General features: G+C 42.7%; 1 protein-coding gene across 1 annotated transcript in view; it reads left to right on the top strand.

Moving 5' to 3' along the window:
- UPF1 (UPF1 RNA helicase and ATPase) overlaps window positions 1-19992 on the top strand; it is a 169706-nt gene that overhangs the window by 97938 nt on the left and 51776 nt on the right. Inside the window, exons 13-19 of the mRNA XM_073596301.1 lie at window positions 2959-3073; window positions 3348-3491; window positions 12044-12257; window positions 12336-12453; window positions 14831-14987; window positions 15080-15222; window positions 18669-18843. Of these exons, the coding sequence (XP_073452402.1) occupies window positions 2959-3073; window positions 3348-3491; window positions 12044-12257; window positions 12336-12453; window positions 14831-14987; window positions 15080-15222; window positions 18669-18843 (1066 nt within the window). The remainder of the gene's footprint in view (window positions 1-2958; window positions 3074-3347; window positions 3492-12043; window positions 12258-12335; window positions 12454-14830; window positions 14988-15079; window positions 15223-18668; window positions 18844-19992) is intronic.

The raw sequence follows: 19992 nt of genomic DNA, 5'->3' as shown, positions 1-19992 counted from the left end.
GCTGCTTTTGACAGCTGATTACAAATTTTCGGCAGACAAACTGGTTGTACAGGCTTTGAAAATTTTTGTCTGATGTGACCACATCTGATTTTTTTTTTTTTCTCTTTTCGTTAGTACGGTTTTCTGACAAAAAAAAGTATCTGAACAGCCAGACTAGGCATGCTCAGAAATGAAAGAGCACATACAAAACAATTCAACACATTACGTCACTTCTGACGTTGAATTCTGTCGTTAGAAAATTTTCTGATGGTGCGTACTCTTTACTTTCGATTTGAGACTGGCATCCAACAAAAAACTGACAAATTCGTCCAATAATCTGACCGTGTGTACAAGGCTTTAGAGTTTCAATTTGTATGCAATCTGGCAGGCCCTTGCTTTACATAGTTTTGATAAATCTGAAGACAAAAATCTAATCGTGTATGGGGTCTTACAACACTAACGTACAGCACTTTTTTTTTGACTGTCCTAGCTCCACCACTCAGCCTGTTGCGAGCTTGGGCCGTGTGGGATGACGTCACATAATTGGGCCTTGACCAGCTGTTTTCTCCCCCAAGCATTTTTTTAGCCTTTGTGTCCAATTGGTTAGGATTTTGTACAAAAGTGGTCTACCCCCACTGTTGATCCAGCAGTGTTTAAACCTTTAAGTGATCAACTTACCAGTGGAGACTGCACTTATTTTTAAGGACCCAACGTATAAGCTGTTATTGGCTGTTATTGTACTGTGCCCATGACTAATTAATTGGTATCCCTTAAGAAATCTCACCACTCCTGTGGTTGATCTCTCGATCATTGAATGCATGGTGCGAAAGGCTGCCTGCTGGAGGCTTTCTCACTCATCTCGCCCATGAGTCCGCTGTCAGTGCAGATACTTGGGATACTGGTTAAAGTGCTGGACTATGGAACCATTGTCCAGGAAGCATCTAAACTGTGTGGCCTATGAGATCTCTTCGAATCTTCTTTTGATACCAATTTTAAAGACACTACTGGTGACGAGCACCCACCTTCCTCAGCAGAAAAAGCCTAAGGAATAGACTGCAAATTCTTCTTTGTCTCGTATGTGTCACTTTCATTTCTCCCTTCTGGTGGCAAGACTGCCAGCCTGTTGGGCTGGAAAGGTGTGCTCTGTACAGTCGTGGTACAAGGGACTTGATCAATCTAAGAATTGCGCCTTCCTAAAAACATTCTGAAACTCATCTCACCTTTCAGAGATGGACAAGTTGCTTTTGTGGATTGCTTATGTAGGTCAAGTCAGACAATGCCATAGCTGTTGCTTATTTTAGTCACCAGGATGGAACGAGAAGTCAAGCAGCTCAGACGGAAGTGGACCTGACTCTGCTTTAGGCAGAACGCCAGGTTCGGGTCCTGTCAGCTGTACAAATTCCAGGTGTAGAAATTTTGCAGACTGACCTTCTCGGTTGCCAACAGCTGGGCCCTGGCGAGTGGTTAGAAATGCTGGATGTGAATGCGGCTTCTCTTGCTTTAAGATTCAGCCACAAGGTGGAAAGGTTCATGTCTCGGATTAGGACCCGATGACCTTTGGTGGACGCATTAGTGACCCAGTGGGATATAAGTCTTTCCTACTCTAAAGGTCCTCCCTCCTGCTTCATCAGATTGAGTATGAAGGAATTCCGGATTCTCGTTGCCCCAAACTGGCCAAGAAGAACTTGGTATACAAATGTACTCAGGCTTCTGGTGGACATTTTGTGGTGTTTGCCATACCATTCAGATCTGCTGCTTCAGGGTTCGTTGTTCCCTTCTGCTTTGACAGTCTGGTTGTTGAATCACATGACCTGAGATGGGGTGCCTGGCTAAATCGGTCATCCCTATGCTTTTGAGTGCAAATCGATTTCTAAAAAAATCTGTTAACGCACCTGGAAGGCTTATTTTGCCTGGTGTGAACAGTGGAATGTCAGTACTAGCCAGTACCCAGTGGGGCGGTATCTTGATGTTTCCTCAATCGGCAGTGGATCAACAGTTGGCTCTGAGTAACATCAAAGGACAAATTTCCATAGCCTTTGGCATTGCATACTCTGAAAGCCATCGTACAGGTAGTGGCTCAAATTGTTCCTCCCAGACATTCTCCTGTGGCTTTGTGGGGCCTGAGTTTGGTACTTTCTGCATTGCAGGCCCTTTGAGCAAGGTTGTTTTTCTGGTGGTTATAATTTTTGCCAGGAGAGTGTTTTTATCCTGTAAGGAACCCTTCCTAGTAGAGCTCACAAAGGTAAGGTTGTCCTTCGGTTATATTTTTTTGCCTAAAGTAGTTTAATCTTTTTCACCTTCAATTCTCTGTTTTCCAATTTTTAAAGGCTGTCACCTGGTGTTTGGTTCACATCTTGACTAAGTTTTACAATTGAATCTTCAGTCAGTACTGTCTTTGGTATCAAAGTGCATCACACTGCTGTTTGGGTTCTAAACCTGTTTTTTGTGAGGGGTATGTTGGTGAAATTGTTGCCGTTACCTTCCTCTTGTTGGTGTGGCTTGGGGACGTCCCTGCCTGTATATCCTTTTATTGGAATACAGGTTTATAGGGACAGGTTTTTTTTTTTTTTTTTTTTGCCAGTTTCCAATCACCTGAAGGAACATTTTCCTATAACCCAGTCATCTCTGAATCTTTCTGTATTGTACTGTACTCCAAGAAAAGGATTTTACATGTAAGGCAAAACTTCCCATGTTCTCCACAAAGACAAGGTGGCTCTTTCTGGCTAAGGTGATGTTTTCTTTCATGTTAACTAGTAGCTGTCCAATTTTGTTTCCCACTACAAAATCATGCTACACATTTCACCCACAAATGTTTTTAGCAGCTCCTGTGTATCCTGTTTTTGTAGCCCTGGAAAGAAATGAGAAATCATTAGAGTAAGCATACATTTAGAGGTATGTTCAAAGCTTTTCTTACATTTAGTGGTTTTAATCCCATCGCAATTTAGATCTCTTTTGACTTTTTTTTTTTTTTCCTTTCAGCATGCCAGAGCTACAAAAGTTGCAGCAGCTTAAAGATGAGACTGGGGAACTTTCTTCCGCTGATGAGAAACGATACCGAGCCCTTAAAAGAACAGCTGAAAGAGAGCTGCTTATGGTAGGAGCAAAGGTTAAATGTTTCCGCCATTTCCATTTTATTGGAACTAAATGCTCTACATGGAAACCTTTTTGCTGCCTTTTTCTTTACTAATAAAATAAAATTGTTACAGCAGAGGTATACGATGGCTAAGTATAAAAGATTGTGTATTTATAAGTCCATGTTTAGAAATGGTCTGAAAGAATTCAACAAATGGTGCTCATCTTCATATAACTGGGTTTTGTTAATGGGAGGATTCAAGTTCTAATATTCTCCATTTACTTTTGTTTTACAGAATGCGGATGTGATTTGCTGTACCTGTGTGGGTGCCGGTGATCCTAGGCTTGCAAAAATGCAGTTCCGTTCAATTCTAATTGATGAAAGTACTCAAGCCACAGAGCCAGAATGCATGGTGCCAGTTGTTCTTGGAGCAAAGCAGGTATAATTTCAATTAACTTTTTTTTTATGTTCTACATTTTAGAAGTGAACACTGTATTTAACTGCTTGCTTACTGGGCACTTAAACCCCCCTCCTGCCCAGACCAATTTTCAGCTTTCAGCGCTGTCACACTTTGGATGACAATTGCCCGATCATACAGCACTGTACCCAAATGAAATTTTTATCATTTTTCCCCCACAAATAGAGCTTTCTTTTGGTGGCATTTAATCACAGCTGGGATTTTTATTTTTTGCTACACATACAAAAAAAGATGGAAAATTAAAAAAAAATCATGTTTAATAGTTTGTTATAAAATTTTGCAAACAGGTAATTTTTCTCCTTCATTGATATGCGTTGAGGCTGCACTGGTGGGCACTGATGAGGCTGCACTGATGAGGCGGCACTGGTGGCCACAGATGAGGCGGCACTGGTGGCCACAGATGAGGCGGCACTGGTGGCCACAGATGAGGCGGCACTGGTGGCCACAGATGAGGCGGCACTGGTGGCCACAGATGAGGCGGCACTGGTGGCCACAGATGAGGCGGCACTGGTGGCCACAGATGAGGCGGCACTGGTGGCCACAGATGAGGCGGCACTGGTGGCCACAGATGAGGCGGCACTGGTGGCCAGCACTGATTGTGGGCACTGATGGGTGGCGCTGGTAGGCAGCACTGTTGCCTATTGCTAGGTGGCACTGGCAGTGGGCACTGGTGATCTGGTGGCCGATCTCTGTGATCAGGACTGATGTCCCTCTCACGGCCGCCGGTGATCGTCTTTTTTTTTTTTTTTTTTTTCCTTCTCCACGCTGTCAGCGCGACAAGAAAAAATAGCCGATTACTGGCTCTGTTGACCTCACATGATCAGCTGTCATTGGCTGACAGCTGATCACGTAGTAAGGGGTCGGGATCGACCCCTTACTCCGATCTGTGATCCAGCGAGTCTCTCAGACTCGCTGATCACAGAGCATGCTGTGCGCGCCCTGCAGGAGGTGTGCAGGCCGCTCGGGCACGGGGTGACGTCAATAGACATAGTCCCGGCAAAGCAGGTCTGCGCTGTAGCCGTCATTCCTTTAAAGCGCGGATCTCAAGTGGTTAAATACTTCTAGCAAGTGGATTGTTCACTTGAGAATGCCCCCCTTTTTTTTAATTTTTTTTTTTTTTTTTTTTGAAGCAATATGATTTTCAAAATGCAGTGACAGTGTAGTGGATACTCAGTGCATTGTTTGTGCTGGTTTTAAAAGGCTACGGGAAGACGCATCAGGATGGTGAGCAGGGAGTAATGGAGAAATGTTGTACATCTATCTCCCCTGTGAAGTGTACAGTGGGGCAAAAAAGTATTTAGTCAGCCACCAATTGTGCAAGTTCTCCCACTTAAAAAGATGAGAGGCCTGTAATTGTCATCATAGGTATACCTCAACTATGAGAAACAAAATGTGGAAATAAATCCAGACAATCACATTGTCTGATTTTTGAAAGAATTTATTTGCAAATTATGGTGGAAAATAAGTATTTGGTCACCTACAAAGATTTCTGGCTCTCGCAGACCTGTATCTTCTTCTTTAAGAGGCTCCTCTGTCCTCCACTCATTACCTGTATTAATGGCACCTGTTTGAACTTATCAGTATAAAAGACACCTGTCCACAACCTCAAACAGTCACACTCCAAACTCCACTATGGTGGAGACCAAAGAGCTGTCGAAGGACACCAGAAACAAAATTGTAGACCTGCACCAGGATGGGAAGACTGAATCTGCAATAGGCAAGCAGCTTGGTGTGAAGAAATCAACTGTGGGAGCAATAATTAGAAAATGGAAGACATACAAGACCACTGATAATCTTCCTCGATCTCGGGCTCCACGCAAGATCCCCCCCCCCCCCCCCCCCCGGGGTCAAAATGATCACAGGAACGGTTAACAAAAATCCCAGAACCACACGGGGGGACCTAGTTAATGACCTGCAGAGAGCTGGGATCAACGTAACAAAGGCTACCATTAGTAACACACTACCCCGCCAGGGACTCAGATCCTTCAGTGCCAGACGTGTCCCCCTGCTTAAGCCAGTACATATCCAGGCCCGTCTGAGGTTTGCTAGAGAGCATTTGGATGATCCAATAGAGATTGGGAGTATGTTATATGGTCAGATGAAACCAAAGTAGAACTGTTTGGTAGTAACACAACTCGTGTTTGGAGGAGAGAGAATGCTGAGTTACAACCAAAGAACACCATACCTACTGTGAAGCATGGGGGTGGCAACATCATGCTTTGGGGCTGTTTCTCTTCAAAGGGAACAGGACGACTGATCCGTGTACATGAAAGAATGAATGGGGCCATGTATCGTGAGATTTTGAGTGCAAACCTCCTCCATCAACAAGGTCATTGAAGATGAAACGTGGCTGGGTCTTTCAGCATGACAATGATCCCAAACACAGTGCCCGGGCAACGAAGGAGTGGCTTCGTAAGAAGCATTTCAAGGTCCTGGAGTGGCCTAGCCAGTCTCCAGATCTCAATCCCATAGAAAACTTTTGAAGGGAGTTGAAAATCCGTGTTGCCCAGCGACAGCCCCAAAACATCATTGCTCTAGACGAGATCTGCATGGAGGAATGGGCCAACATACCAGCAACAGTGTGTGACAACCTTGTGAAGACTTAGAGAAAACGTTTGACCTCTGTCATTGCCAACAATGGATATATAACAAAGTATTGAGATGAACTTTTGATATTGACAAAATACTCATTTTCACCATAATTTGCAAATAAATTCTTTCCAAATCAGACAATGTGATTGTCTGGATTTGTTTCCACATTTTGTCTCTCATAGTTGAGGTATACCTATGACAGTGTTTCTCAACTCCAGTCCTCAAGGCGCCTCAACAGGTCATGTTTTCAGGATTTCCCTCAAATGAAATGGACGTGGTAATTACTAAGGCAGTGAAACTGATCAAATCACCTGTGCAAAATAATGGAAAGCCTTAAAACGTGACCTGTTGGGGCGCCTTGAGGACTGGAGTTGAGAAACACTGACCTATGATGACAATTACAGGCCTCTCATGTGGGAAGACTTGCACAGTTGGTGGCTGACTACTTTTTTGCCCCACTGTAAATGCCAAAGTGCTCAGCTCTGAGCCCTTCCAGGTTCAGAGTCTTCTGTTCCTAGATATGACAGCTAGCTGAAATGACTGAACAGGGATGTTTGCTTAGTTTCCTGAGTGCAGTGGATGCATGGGGGGTCTAAAAAAAACCCTGATGTCTCCATAAAGGTCAGATAAATCTTGTGATAACAAATGCGTGTTAAACCACTTCAGCCCCAAAAGGTTTTACCCACTTCCTGACCAGAGCACTTTTTACAATTTGGCACTGCGTCACTTTAAATGGTAATTGCGCGGTCATGCAATGCTGTACCCAAACGAAATTTGAGTCCTTTTTTCCCACAAATAGTCTTCTTTTGGTGCTATTTGATCACCTCTGTGGTTTTTATTTTTTGCGCTATAAACAAAAAAGAGCGACAATTTAAAAAAAAAATATATATTTTACTTTTTGCTTTAATAAATATCCACAAAAACCGGAGTTAGACTTACCGGTAACTCTTTCTAGGAGTCTTCCAGGACAGCCTCTGAGACATAGGGCTCCTCCCTCTGGGTCAGGAAACACATTCACCCAAATGGTTAAAAGGAGGTCTTCCAGGCCTTCCCCTTCAGTTTCCACAAGAACCGCCGGAAAGGCTCTGAAAGACACCACACACTGGCATAACATTATTATATCCCCTTTGCACCAGCTATAAACTCTGGTTGGGAAGCCAGGCTGTCCTGGAAGACTCCTAGAAAAAGAGTTACTGGTAAGTCTAACTCCGGTTTTCTCTTATCGTCTTCCAGGACAGCCTCTGAGATAAGCAAGAAACTTACTCTGTTAGGGCGGGACCACTGCCTGGAGGACCTTTCGTCCAAATGCCTTTTCTTTATCAGCAACCAGGTCCAAGTGGTAATGCTTTGCGAACGTGGAGTAGCTTGACCACGTCGTTGCTCTGCAGATCTCCTCCAGAGTGGCACCGGCTTTCTCTGCCCACAAAGTTCAAACCGCCCTAGTTGAATGTGCCTTAACTAGAGGCCCTTGTTTCCCTGCCAACCTGTATGCCTCTTAAACTGTCATCCTTATCTATCTAGCGATGGTGGATTTTCATGCTTTAAATCCTTTGCGTGATCCCGCAAAATTCACAAACAAAGATTCTGTCTTCCTGAAGTATTTGCTGATATCCATATAAACTAAAAGGCTACGCCTGACGTCAACTAAACTGAATTCTCCTTCCTCATAAACTTCTGAGGAAGAGTAAAATGTTGGCAGGATAATGTCCTGAGTTCTTTGAAAAGTAGAAGACACTTTGGGGAGGAAACTAGGATCTGTTTTAAGCACAACCCTATCCTCCTCCAAAATCAACAAAAATGGCTCTCAGATCGAGAGCGCCTGAAACTCACTCTTCTGGCTGAGGTGATTGCAATAAGAAAAGCTGTCTTTAGAACCACCCACTTAACGTCAGATTTTTCCAGAGGTTTGGAGGGATACTTTCTAAGGGCGTTGAGTACTAAGTATAAATCCCAGGTGGGACAGGCTCTGACCTTCACTGGCCTGGACTTGGAGATGGCTTTAAAGAAACTCTTAACAAAACGATCTTGCTGCAGGGAGACCTGGAGAAATACACTCAAGGCGGCTGCCTGTACCTTCAGGGTACTGATGAGACCTAATTCCACTCCTGCCTGGAAAAAAAGTCCAACACTGCTGGAATTCCTTCTTCCTGCCCCTGTTCCGCTAACCAGGAATTGAACCTCTTCCAGACCTTGGCGTAGATGGCCCTGGTTACTGGTTTACGACATTGCAAGAGGGTCTTAATGACTCTTTCTGAAAACCCTTGAGCCCGTAACAGCTGTTCCTCAGATACCATGCTGTAAGCTTGAGGGTCTCTATCTGAGGATGCCAGATAGGACCCTGTGTGACCAGATCCTCCCTCATTGGAAGAGAAATCGGAGGATATATGGCCAATCTCTTTAGGACTGCAAACCAGGCCCTCCTTGGCCAAAATGGGGCTATCAAAATGAGATCCGTTTCCTGGGTCAGAAATTTTTGAAGGACCGCCGCAACTAGCCTTACTGGGGGGGAAGGCATAGCAGAGATGGAAGTGGAAATGATTTGAAAGTGGATGCAATTTCGTCTTTCACAGACGTAAGCATTTTATGATACTCCGTCGTAGAATCATCCTTAATTAAACTGCTGACACATTCTGGACAAAGAGGTTTCTCCCAATTGGAGCCTAGTTTTGTCCCACAAATGGCACACTTTCTCCTGGGAGGCTGCATCTGGGACCTATCTTGTGTTTTACCCTGAAAACTAAAGAAAAGACAGAAAACATCCCATGAGAGTCTGTCCCAAACCCCACCACCACTGTGTACAGGGGGAAGGAGAGAAGTGCCCAGCCCTTCACCTGTGGTTCCCCACCCAGGGAAGGACTCTAGCCACAAGGAAGCCTAACCCCCTCCCAGAGTAAGCTATGGTCTGCCCTCACCACGCTTACCTGAGAGGTGCCAGAAGAACCGGAGTCGACCACCTGAACTGCTGCAGTGCTCTCCATGGCTCTTCGGTGTTGTCACAGCCTCTGCAGGATCCACACAGGCTCCGGACGCCCAACAAGCCACACGCTGCGTCTGGAGACCGGAACCTTCGTCTCATGGTGCCCCCTGATGACGCGGCCCTGCCGGAAGCCATGTCACTTCCGTTCATTGGAACGCAGACGCCCCTCCTCAGACGCACGCAAGCACGTTCATATACCCAGAAGAGATGGGTAACATGCCCCCCTGCAATGGACGCTGCCTGTAACGAACGCTGCATCCACAGTGCAGGGGTCCGCCCACCAGATCACAGGAGGACAGAGGGCAGGATATGTGCGGCGAAACAGAGGTAGGGACCCGCCGCTCTTCAGGGGTCCGACTCTCTCCGAATCTTTAAGCAGCGTTGTGCTAGCAGCCCTCTCTTCACTGTTTGTAGACAGAGGGGCGCTTTGGGCAGACGAGAAGGTATACCAGAAACTCATCCAGGACAGTCCTGGGACATAGAGCTCCCCAGGTTCCTCATGCTTCCTTCCCGTCCGGCAGGAAACACAAAAAACTGAAGGGGAAGGCCTGGAGGACCTCCTTTTAACCATTTGGGTGAATGTGTTTCCTGTCCCGGAGGGAGGAGCCCTATGTCTCAGAGGCTGTCCTGGAAGACGTTAAGAGAAAATGTTTTTAAACAAATTTCTTCATCAGTTTAGGCCGATATACGTATTCTACATATTTTTGGTAAAAAAAATCGTAATAAGCATATAGTGATTGGTTTGCGCAAAAGTTGTAGCAACTACAAACTATGAGAAGGATTTATGCCATATTTTTCTTTCTAGTAATGGAGGTGATCTGCGATTTTTAGCGGTATTGCGACATTGAGACGGACAGATCAGACACTTTGACACATTTTTGGGACCATTGACAATAATACAGCGATCAGTGCTATAAAAATGCACTGATTACTGTGTAAATGTCACTGGTAGGGAAGGGGTTAACACTAGGGGGTGATCAAGGGGTTAAATGTGTGTTCCCTCAGTGTTTTCTAACTGGGGATAGGACTGAGTAGGAGAGGAGACCTATCATTGTTCCTACTTACTAGGAACAAACAACATGTCTCCTCTCCTCTGACAGCACAGGGATTTGTGTGTTTACACACACAAATCCTTGTGCACGCGTTCGCGACCGCCGGCCACGTGCATCGGGTCCCTGGCTTTACAGCGGACGTGCGCGTTCCCTCTGGCAGCTCTTAAAGGGAACCGTGTACGGGTTGCTTGTGCAACATAACCAGCAGATCATGGGTGCAATGTCAGTGAACTGCGAGAGTGCTCACCAGCGCCCTCACAGTTCTTTGAGAACTACAAGCCAATTGCCGCAATGACAGACAACAGTTGTCGTTCATTCACAGAACTCTATGAATGAATGGCGCGGCCATGTGAGCAGGGCCATGCTTTTTTTTAATTTGTGACAGCAGGTGTGGGGAGAAGATCCCCCACCCACTGTCTCACAGCGGGGAAATGGAAAGTTGCAGCCAAATGCTCTTTAGTAACATGTCACACCCTAAATATGGGTGTAACATGTTACCATAGGTGAACTTATCCTTTAAAGAGCTGCTGGTGGACACCTTTGGGTATCCTAGTTTGTTGCTGTGTCACAGATGCCTTAAGTTTTGAATCTTGACATATTTGATATCTACTTAAAAAAAAAAAATACAAATTCCAGTATATACGCCAGTTTGTAGACTCTATAACTTTCACTCAAATCAATCAATATACACTTATTAGGTTTTTTTTCTTTTTTACCAAAGGCATTCAGCAGAATACACTTTAGCCTATTTTTTTTTTTTTTTTAATTGGATATGTTTTATGGCAGAAAGTTAAAAAAAAAAAAATTTTTTTTTTTCAAAATTTTTTCTTTTATTTAATAAGTAAAAAAACCCAGCGTTCATCAAATGCCAACAAAAAAAAGCTTTGTGTGATACAAGTTTTGCTTGGGTACAGCGTTGCATTACTTAACAGTTATAGTGCAGTGCTAAATGGCAAAAAATGGTCTGATCATGATGGGATAAAACCTTTTTTGGAGCTGAAGTGGTTTATCTCGTCTAATCTTCAGACAAGTTAGGGATTGTGTGTGTACTAAAAGTTTTTTTTTTTTCCTGAAAATCTAGGTTTGATGATCTCTGCTTTCAGAAATTGTGTTTTGGGGTTTTTAAGTATTGTAACATGTGCAAAAAAATGGCACTGGCAGTGAAAAGGTAAAGGAACTGTATTAGTTGCTTAGCTTAGAGTGTTTAGACTTTAAAATATTTCCTGCCAGGATATGTTAGTCAACCTAGGGGTCCTTTTACATGGCGCCTCCATTTTTGTGTCATCCGCTTGCTCACTGTGCGGAGACTGCCGGTGTCCCGCTCTCCTCTATGGGGAGATCGGATCACAATGGACTGCATGTCCATTGTCATCTGCTCATATCCGATCCTCCAGATGGATAGAAAATAGGATCACCATCCATCTGGTTTTGGCAGACAGGATCGGATAGCAGCGGGTGTCAGCGGACATGTCACAGCTGACATCTTCTGCCCCATAGGAGTGCATGGAGGCTCCAGTCGGGTCCGCCTGAAAAACTGACAGGTGGACCTGATCGGAGCACCCATGTGAAAGTGGCCTAAGGGTCACACTTAGGGCTATGGACAACCATTTATTTTTTAGTTCATTGGGTAGGACAGCGGACCTTTGAGAAGTTAACCCTGCCATGAGGAGAATAGAAATTAGTTTGTGTGGGACTGGAATTTGTGCTGTACATGCATTGACTTGGAGCTAGTTTCACCACCTTTCAGAAGTAGGGCAATGATGCGTTGCGTCGTTGCCTTGGCTATGACCGGTACCACCCAGCCTGGCTCTTTAATGGCACATATTTAAAAGAAGTGATAATTATGTGAATTGTTTTTAGAACCTTGTTTAATATCTATTGTTACATTGCAGCTAATTTTGGTGGGAGATCATTGTCAGCTTGGACCTGTTGTGATGTGTAAAAAAGCTGCTAAGGCTGGCCTGTCCCAGTCTTTGTTTGAGAGACTTGTGGTCCTGGGAATCAGACCAATTCGCCTGCAGGTTCAGTATCGAATGCACCCTGCACTGAGTGCTTTTCCATCAAACATCTTCTATGAAGGCTCCCTCCAGAATGGCGTCACTGCAGGTAATGCAACTGTACGCTCACTACTACAATTTATGTTCATGTGACTTCTTATTGATTTTGTTTAATTTTTCTTTGCAGCGGACCGTGTGAAGAAAGGTTTTGACTTCCAATGGCCGCAGCCGGACAAGCCCATGTTTTTTTATGTAACTCAGGGACAGGAAGAAATTGCAAGTTCAGGCACTTCCTATTTGAATAGGTAAACGTGGATAAACGAGGGCTTTGCATTTGAGTTGCTAAAATGTGAAACCTTTTTCGAGCCAGAACACACTTTGCTTTCATTAAACCATTGATGCCGCTTCAGAGGTGGGCCACCTTCTGTGGAACTGCATATTTGAGGCATATGTTTGCACTGGAAACGTGCCCTTAATAGCACAATGCCAGCACGCAGCATAAGCCATCACCAACAGCCCTGACACTCCTAAGAAGGATCGAAAGCTGGGAGGACAGGACTCTATTACATGATTGCTGTGATTTCCTGTGATAGATTTTTACAGTGATTACTCTAGAAAATGTTCAGGGGAGTTTTGCTGCATTCAGATTTGAATGGCTTGTTTTGCTTTTCTTTGCAGACAATTCTGGTTGAACATGGCCCATAACCAGAAAGAGCTTTACATACTTTTTTCATTACTGTTGACTACAAGCCATACTACTTGCTCATCAGGCAAGAAATGTTTCCTTCAATAATTAAGTGATTCACCAGACCACACATGTAAATTGCCACCATCCCTTGATGATACATAAAATAAACCTCAGAAAATGGGATTTATGGGCAATTGAAAAAAAATATATAGAAAACTTCATATATAGAAAATGTAATTTATTATAGAAAAATTGTTTTAAAAAGTCTCATATTAATACAAAACATTGTAGAAAATAGCACTATTGACATTGCAACGATCAACATTGCATAAATATTTGTCAACATTGCACATTTGGCTGTTTAGCCATAAAGTGGTAATCCCCAGCTACTTGCTTTTCCCTTGAATCATGGATTTGGACAAGGAATACCGCAAAGGGGGGAGATCCAACGTGTTTCAAAAATATTGTTATACATCTTCAGAGAGTACTACCACTTCTGAAAAAACAGCTTAAATTAGTAAAACATTGATACCAATTCACATGCGAGTATGCATCTAAATTATCACTGACATGCACTTACAAAGAATGTGTATGTTTAGCAGAAGCACTCCTCCAAAAGACATAGATGCCATATATCGCCCATTGAAGGCCTAGCCTGGGTGGATGCCCGCTGTCCACGTCCAAAAACTGCCAGATATCACTACCCTGAATGGCATGAAAGGGGCACTATGGGCTGGGGAAAAAAAAAGCAAAAAACACGATAAATCCCCAGGAAGAACATAAGTCTCAATTCCAGGGGATAAAAGCTCAGCCTGTGGTGTTATTCCCCATAAGGCTGTCCCAGTACCTAATAAATAAATTGCTTACTTACGATGTCCTTAGATCAAACCAGCGTAGTCCAAAAGTCCCATATTGAGATGTCAGGTTACCAGGAAAACAAAGTTCACAAGGTCGGCAGTCAAGGAGAAGGAGACAGCATGGCTCCACAATGGCGAACCACGGAGGAATGGTGCTGAGGGACGCAGATGGCGTCCCTGAGATATAGTGCGCATGTGCAGGAGGAAGTAACGCGATGCGCGTCATATCACGCAATCGCGTCACTATCACTTCCGCGCAACGAGAATGGGTGCTGCGTGTGTGGAAGCGACGCAATACACGTCAAAAGACGTGACCTACGCCAACACCACGCTGCATCCGGTCCCTTGGAAACAAACATCCGGGAAGGAGTGCTTCTGCTAAACTTACACATTCTTTGTAAGTGCATGTCGGTGATAATTTATATGCATACTCACATGTGAATTTGTATCAATGTTTTACTAATTTAAGCTGTTTTTTCAGAAGTGGTAGTATTCTCTGAAGAACATTTAGAACAATATTTTTGAAACGCATTGGAAATCCCCCTCTGCAGTATTCCTTGTGCAAAGCCATGATTCAAGGGAACAGCAAGTAGATGGGGATTACCACTTTATGGCTAAACAGCCAAATGTGCAATGTTTGCAAACATCATTTATGCAATGTGCAATGTTAATAGTGCTGTTTTCTACAATGTTTTGTATTATTATGAGACTTTTTAAAAAAATTTTCTATAATTACATTTTCTAGATGTGAAGTTTTCTATATATTTTTTTTTTTTCAATTGCCCATAAAGTGCAATTTTCTGAGGTTAATTTTAAGAAATGTTTCCTTCTGGATGATATTAGAGCTGAATGTTTGAGACCCACATGGGTTTGTGCCTTTGTTATACCACAGCCTAACCAGCTTAAACTATACTTGCAGCCTTTACAGAAATATACTTTTGCTATTGATATGTCAGGAGAATCTGTAGTGATTCAAGAGAGCTGTCAGGTTACACGAGACTGCTATGCTACAACGCGGCTGTCACAATACAGATACATACACATTATCAGTAACGTATTCTGCTTCACAGTAGAAGACAACTCGCCTTTCAGTTGAAGAGATGAGTTTCACATGCATCATTGTATTTTCTCTTTCAGGACTGAAGCTGCTAATGTGGAGAAAATCACCACAAAACTTCTGAAGGCGGGGGCCAAGCCGGATCAGATAGGGATAATTACTCCTTATGAAGGCCAGAGGTCCTACTTAGTGCAGTACATGCAGTTCAGTGGATCCTTGCATACTAAACTATATCAGGTACAAAACTAATCCTGTGCATTGTTACACTGCATACTGTATACAATTAGATTTGCATATCACAGTGTAAAAGCAATTGTTCTATCCCCCAGGAAGTGGAAATTGCCAGTGTTGATGCATTTCAAGGTCGAGAGAAGGACTTTATCATTCTGTCCTGTGTAAGAGCTAACGAGCACCAGGGCATTGGATTTTTAAATGATCCCCGTCGTCTGAATGTGGCTTTGACCAGAGCAAGGTAACTAAAATCTTATCTTTTGTGTAAGTATTGATGCTTGGCTGGTAATTGGCAAGAATCACCAAGTCACTTCCATTCTTGTGAAAAGTGTAAAGTACAAGCCAGATGTGGCAGACGTAACCATGCTGAGCAAAAACCATGCAGTTTTGCTTTGAGTTTGTAATTCTATTTCCTTGTGTCCACATCGTATCGGTTGGGACATCTGCACATGCTCTTCAACACTCTAGACACTGGGTTTTCCATGCAATCAGAATACATGATATACGTTCAAGAGTTCTATTTAGTAACATGCCCTATTAACATCATCTACTTCATTACCATATTGTCTGGAAAATATGCTAGCTTCATATCCTGAGAAGGTGTAAGGTTTTCAAAGGGTGACCTCTTAGAGCTCTTTTGTTTAATTTTCTTATCAAAACTAGTGCAGCACTAATTGAAATGGTTTCTTCTAGTGCCATATATAGATGGGCTGTTCGTTTTTGTTTGAGAAAGGTTTTGCATATGTAACAGAAACCATGGGCAACAGAAAACATGATGTGTTCCCCACAGCATAGCAGACAAAACAACGTCATTCAAAAATATGCCCAGTTAATTCTTAAATTGTTTACAACAGCTAGCTAGCGTGCAATATATAAACCATCAGCCCTATGACCGGGCAGATTAAAGAAAATACTAGACCCCAATCCAAGAACGTGTAACAAATTATTCCCTAGTTAAGCGCTCCCCCCCCCCCAAAAAAAAGGGGGGGGGTGGAGGGGGGAGAAGTATGGTGAAATGAGGGATGTACATACCACATTTAAAAGAAATGAAATTCCCTTTTTCTTTTATTTCCTCCTCCCCCCAAAGATAGATAAATATCATAACCCCATATTGATCTCAAAATAAACCATAATATATCACCAAAAAAAAAAAATTTCAGGAGAAAACCAACTATCAGCGTATATTTTGATTTTTTTCTTTTCTTTTCTCTATTTCCTTTCTTCCCTTCTTTTGAAAAAAAAATGGCCCCTTTTTAAACAGTCTTCCTGTGTCCAATAATTCTGATTAACTGGACCCATTATCAGCATCTTGCAACCCAGGTCAAGATCTAGTACTTCCACGTTGTAAAGCTGTGACTAATCTTCAAGCCAGTTTGGAATAAAAATATGATCCTGCTCAAGAATCAAACAACGCTGGAAGTTTCTCCGGATCCGAAAGGGCATACATCTCAGATACTTGAATACTAAAAGGGTGACCCCAAGTATATATAGCACCTGCTTGACAAATGCAGCTCCTCGCCTCCCTCACACAAGTGTGTAGACAAAACAGTTTCTGGTCCAGATGAGGTTGCATTCATTTGGTAATAGATTCTCACATCAGAGTGATGTCCTTCCCTCACAGGAACTTATGTAAGATAAATGCAGAGTAGCCCATCAACGCATAATTTCCACATTATTGAAGCTCTTCAAGGACTCAGCATAGCTATAAACTTCCTTAAACATGCACAACATCAGCCCAGTTGAATAGAAGGCAATGCTCTATACGTTATGTTGGCACTTAATAGATATTTCCCATATATACAGGTGCTTTGTAAAGGCAAGTCTCTCGAACAGTACTTATCAGTCATGCAGTAGATGACCTCCTGTGTCAGTCATCGCTGGGTGTCCTGGCTACTTCAGAGGCTATTGCATTCAAAGAAGTGGACACTTCCTGTTTTATATTCAGGAAGTGCCTAAGCCATAGCCGCCATCCTGTGTATTTGAATCATATAGGTAAACTCTGGGCATCAACCATTCAGGGGGCTGTAATTTCAAAATAATTCTCCACTGGATGTCACCAGGGCTTAAACATTCCCTAATAAATACATGACTACTTGTTCTATTTGCCCACATTAGTAACTACAACCACATTTATATTCCCCACATATGACAGAAAACTATTTGTATGCGAGTGGGGGATAGTACACTGCCCAAAACTATATCCCTCTCTTTATAGATATACTCTTACAACAAACTGTTTGAAAGGAACACACTTGTTCAGCAAGGATCATATGCATAATTAGATATGAACTTTCAAAGCAAATTTGTTTTTCTTTACATAATGCGGTGGATTACAATCCTATAGCTGTTTGATGGACTGCCAATATGTTCAAGATATGTCAGATGGGCAGCAAGCCATTGCAGTAAGAATGATACGTGATTAATACATATTAGCTACCAATGTTGTTCTAACACGCCTATAGAGTTTGAGTCATAGTGTGACATCCAAGGCCCAATCAAAAGAAGCAGGTTGGCTGGAACGTGGTTTTTTAAAATGTCTTGTGATATGTGATTTTAATATGTTTTGCAATAAAGGTCGATTTTGTATGTGAATGGGAGAACTTTCACGCTCATATCTCTAGCTCTCTCGGTTTTATCCCTTTTTGTGTGGAGACACACTTGACTATATAGATCCAATAGTAGAATACCACAATATATTTAACTCATTATACATAGGTAGCGGTTGGGCATTATCCATTTTGAGTTTAGTTTTGACATTATCTGTACGTCATAAAGCTGGCTATACATGGATCGAAATTTGTCCGGTTCAACAGGGACCGCCTGAATTTCAGTCCTTGTATTAGAACCCTGGTTGTACAGAAGTGGATCTATTAACCACTAGACATGTGCATTCGTTTTTGTCCGAATGCATTTTTGTTCGAATTTCAGGTATTTTCGTTATCATTTTCACAAACGATAACTAAAGTGCAGAGTACGAAAAACGAAAGATCCGACATAAACAAATGCTTTATTTTTGTTTTCGTTGCTACAACAGTTCGATATAGATAGGAGATTCGACATGATGATGACAATAACAATCTGTGTCCATCAAACCTGTTGTTGAATGTGCCTAACCTTAACTCTATTAGTCTAAGATTATTCTACATAGAGAGAAAAGATTTGACGTAGGGGAGAAAGATTCGACGTAGGGAGAAAAGATAAATAAAAATGATGATGATGATGATGAATGTTATTGGCTGATTGTAACCAAAGAGGAGGAGCAGTAAAATAGTTAGAACTAAGTACACACCTACTTTGATTTATGGTGTCTGTTGAAAGTTCTAAGAAGATTTGACGGTGCAGGTAAACTATACGGCGTCATACTGTTTAGCTGCTCCGTCGAATCTTCTTTGAACATTCGACAGACACCATAAGCCTTCAATGACAGATTCGACCCTAATTTGGATTTTTGGACTAATGCAATTTTTAACTTAAAACTAAATAAATAAAAACGAATTTCGGGAGTTACTACATAAATTTATTTTTCGGACGAAAACGAAATTCCGAAACAAAATATTTCAGTGTGCACATGTCTATTAACCACCCAGTCGGATTCTGAACATTCAGTGCCACTGGCTATACACACTGTTGGTGTCTGGAAAACTAATACTTTTAAGACGTTTAAACACACTTGTTTAATTTTTCCAGGTATGGTGTAATTATTGTGGGCAACCCAAAAGCATTATCAAAGCAGCCTCTATGGAATCATCTATTAAATTATTACAAAGAGCAGAAAGTCCTAGTGGAGGGACCTCTGAACAATCTCCGGGAGAGTCTAATGCAGTTCAGTAAACCACGCAAACTTGTAAACACCATTAATCCTGTAAGTATTTGTCTAAATTGACTTTTTTGCTAAGAGTTAAAATCTACCTGAAATGTTAGGACATGACTCCCATGTGCTATTTTTTTTTTTGTGTTGACATAGGCTGCATTTGTTTGGAACTATATATTTAATTTACAGCTCAATAAATGCATACAGTGTGACCTTTCACAGTGAGATTCTCTGAGAGTTCTGGGTCTAATAGTTGCATTTTTTGAGGCAATATCCCTTGCCCAATTCCATTCAAAAACTCTCCAAAACTATTGAAATAAACTTTTGAAAGTAAAAACTCTCCAACTATTATTATTATTATTATTATACGAGATTTATATAGCGCCAACAGTTTACGCAGCACTTTACAATGTAAGGGGGACAACACAATTACAGTACAGTTCAATACAAAAGGTACAGGAGGGCCCTGCTCGTAGAGCTTACATTCTAAAGGGAGGGGGTGGTGGTACAAAAGGTAATAGCTGCAAAGAATGATTTGATGGTGGTGGCTCAGGGACAGTTATGTGGGTGTGGGATAAGCTTCCCTGAATAAATGAGTTTTCAGGGATCCCCTAAAGGTGGACAGGGTAGGGGCTGATCGGACATAATGGGGCAGGGAATTCCAGAGGATGGGAGAGGCTCTGGAGAAGTCCTGAAGGCGAGCATGGGAGGAGGTAACAAGCGAGCTAGAGAGCAGGAGGTCCTGGGAGTAGCGGAGGGGGCGATTTGGGCAATATCTGCAGATGAGGTTGGTGAGGATGCAGGCGATGTTGTGAATGGCCTTGTATGTTATGGTTAGCATTTTGAATTTTACACGGTGGGGTAGGGGAAGCCAGTGAAGGGATTGGCAGAGAGGAGCAGCAGTCACGGATCGATTAGTGAGGTGTATTAGTCTAGCAGCAGCATTCATAATAGACTGAAGAGGTGATAGCCTGCTTAAGGGTAGGCCATTAAGGAGAGAGTTGCAGTAGTCGAGGCGGGAAATAATCAAGGAGTGAATAAGTTGCTTTGTGGTGTCATTAGTCAGGAAGGGTCGAATTCTGGAGATGTTGCGGAGGTTAAGGCGGCAGGATATAGCCAGTGATTGGATAACTAAGCATTGTACCAGGATGGAAATGTCAGGCTCTTTCCCTGGATCTATCCATGCTTCTATTCTCCCAA

The sequence above is a fragment of the Aquarana catesbeiana genome, linkage group LG01 (assembly GCF_042186555.1).
Source record: "Aquarana catesbeiana isolate 2022-GZ linkage group LG01, ASM4218655v1, whole genome shotgun sequence".
In the NCBI taxonomy this organism is placed as follows: Eukaryota; Metazoa; Chordata; class Amphibia; order Anura; family Ranidae; genus Aquarana; species Aquarana catesbeiana.
Note: the sequence above shows the minus strand (reverse complement) of the source record. Positions and strands in the feature narration are given on the sequence as shown.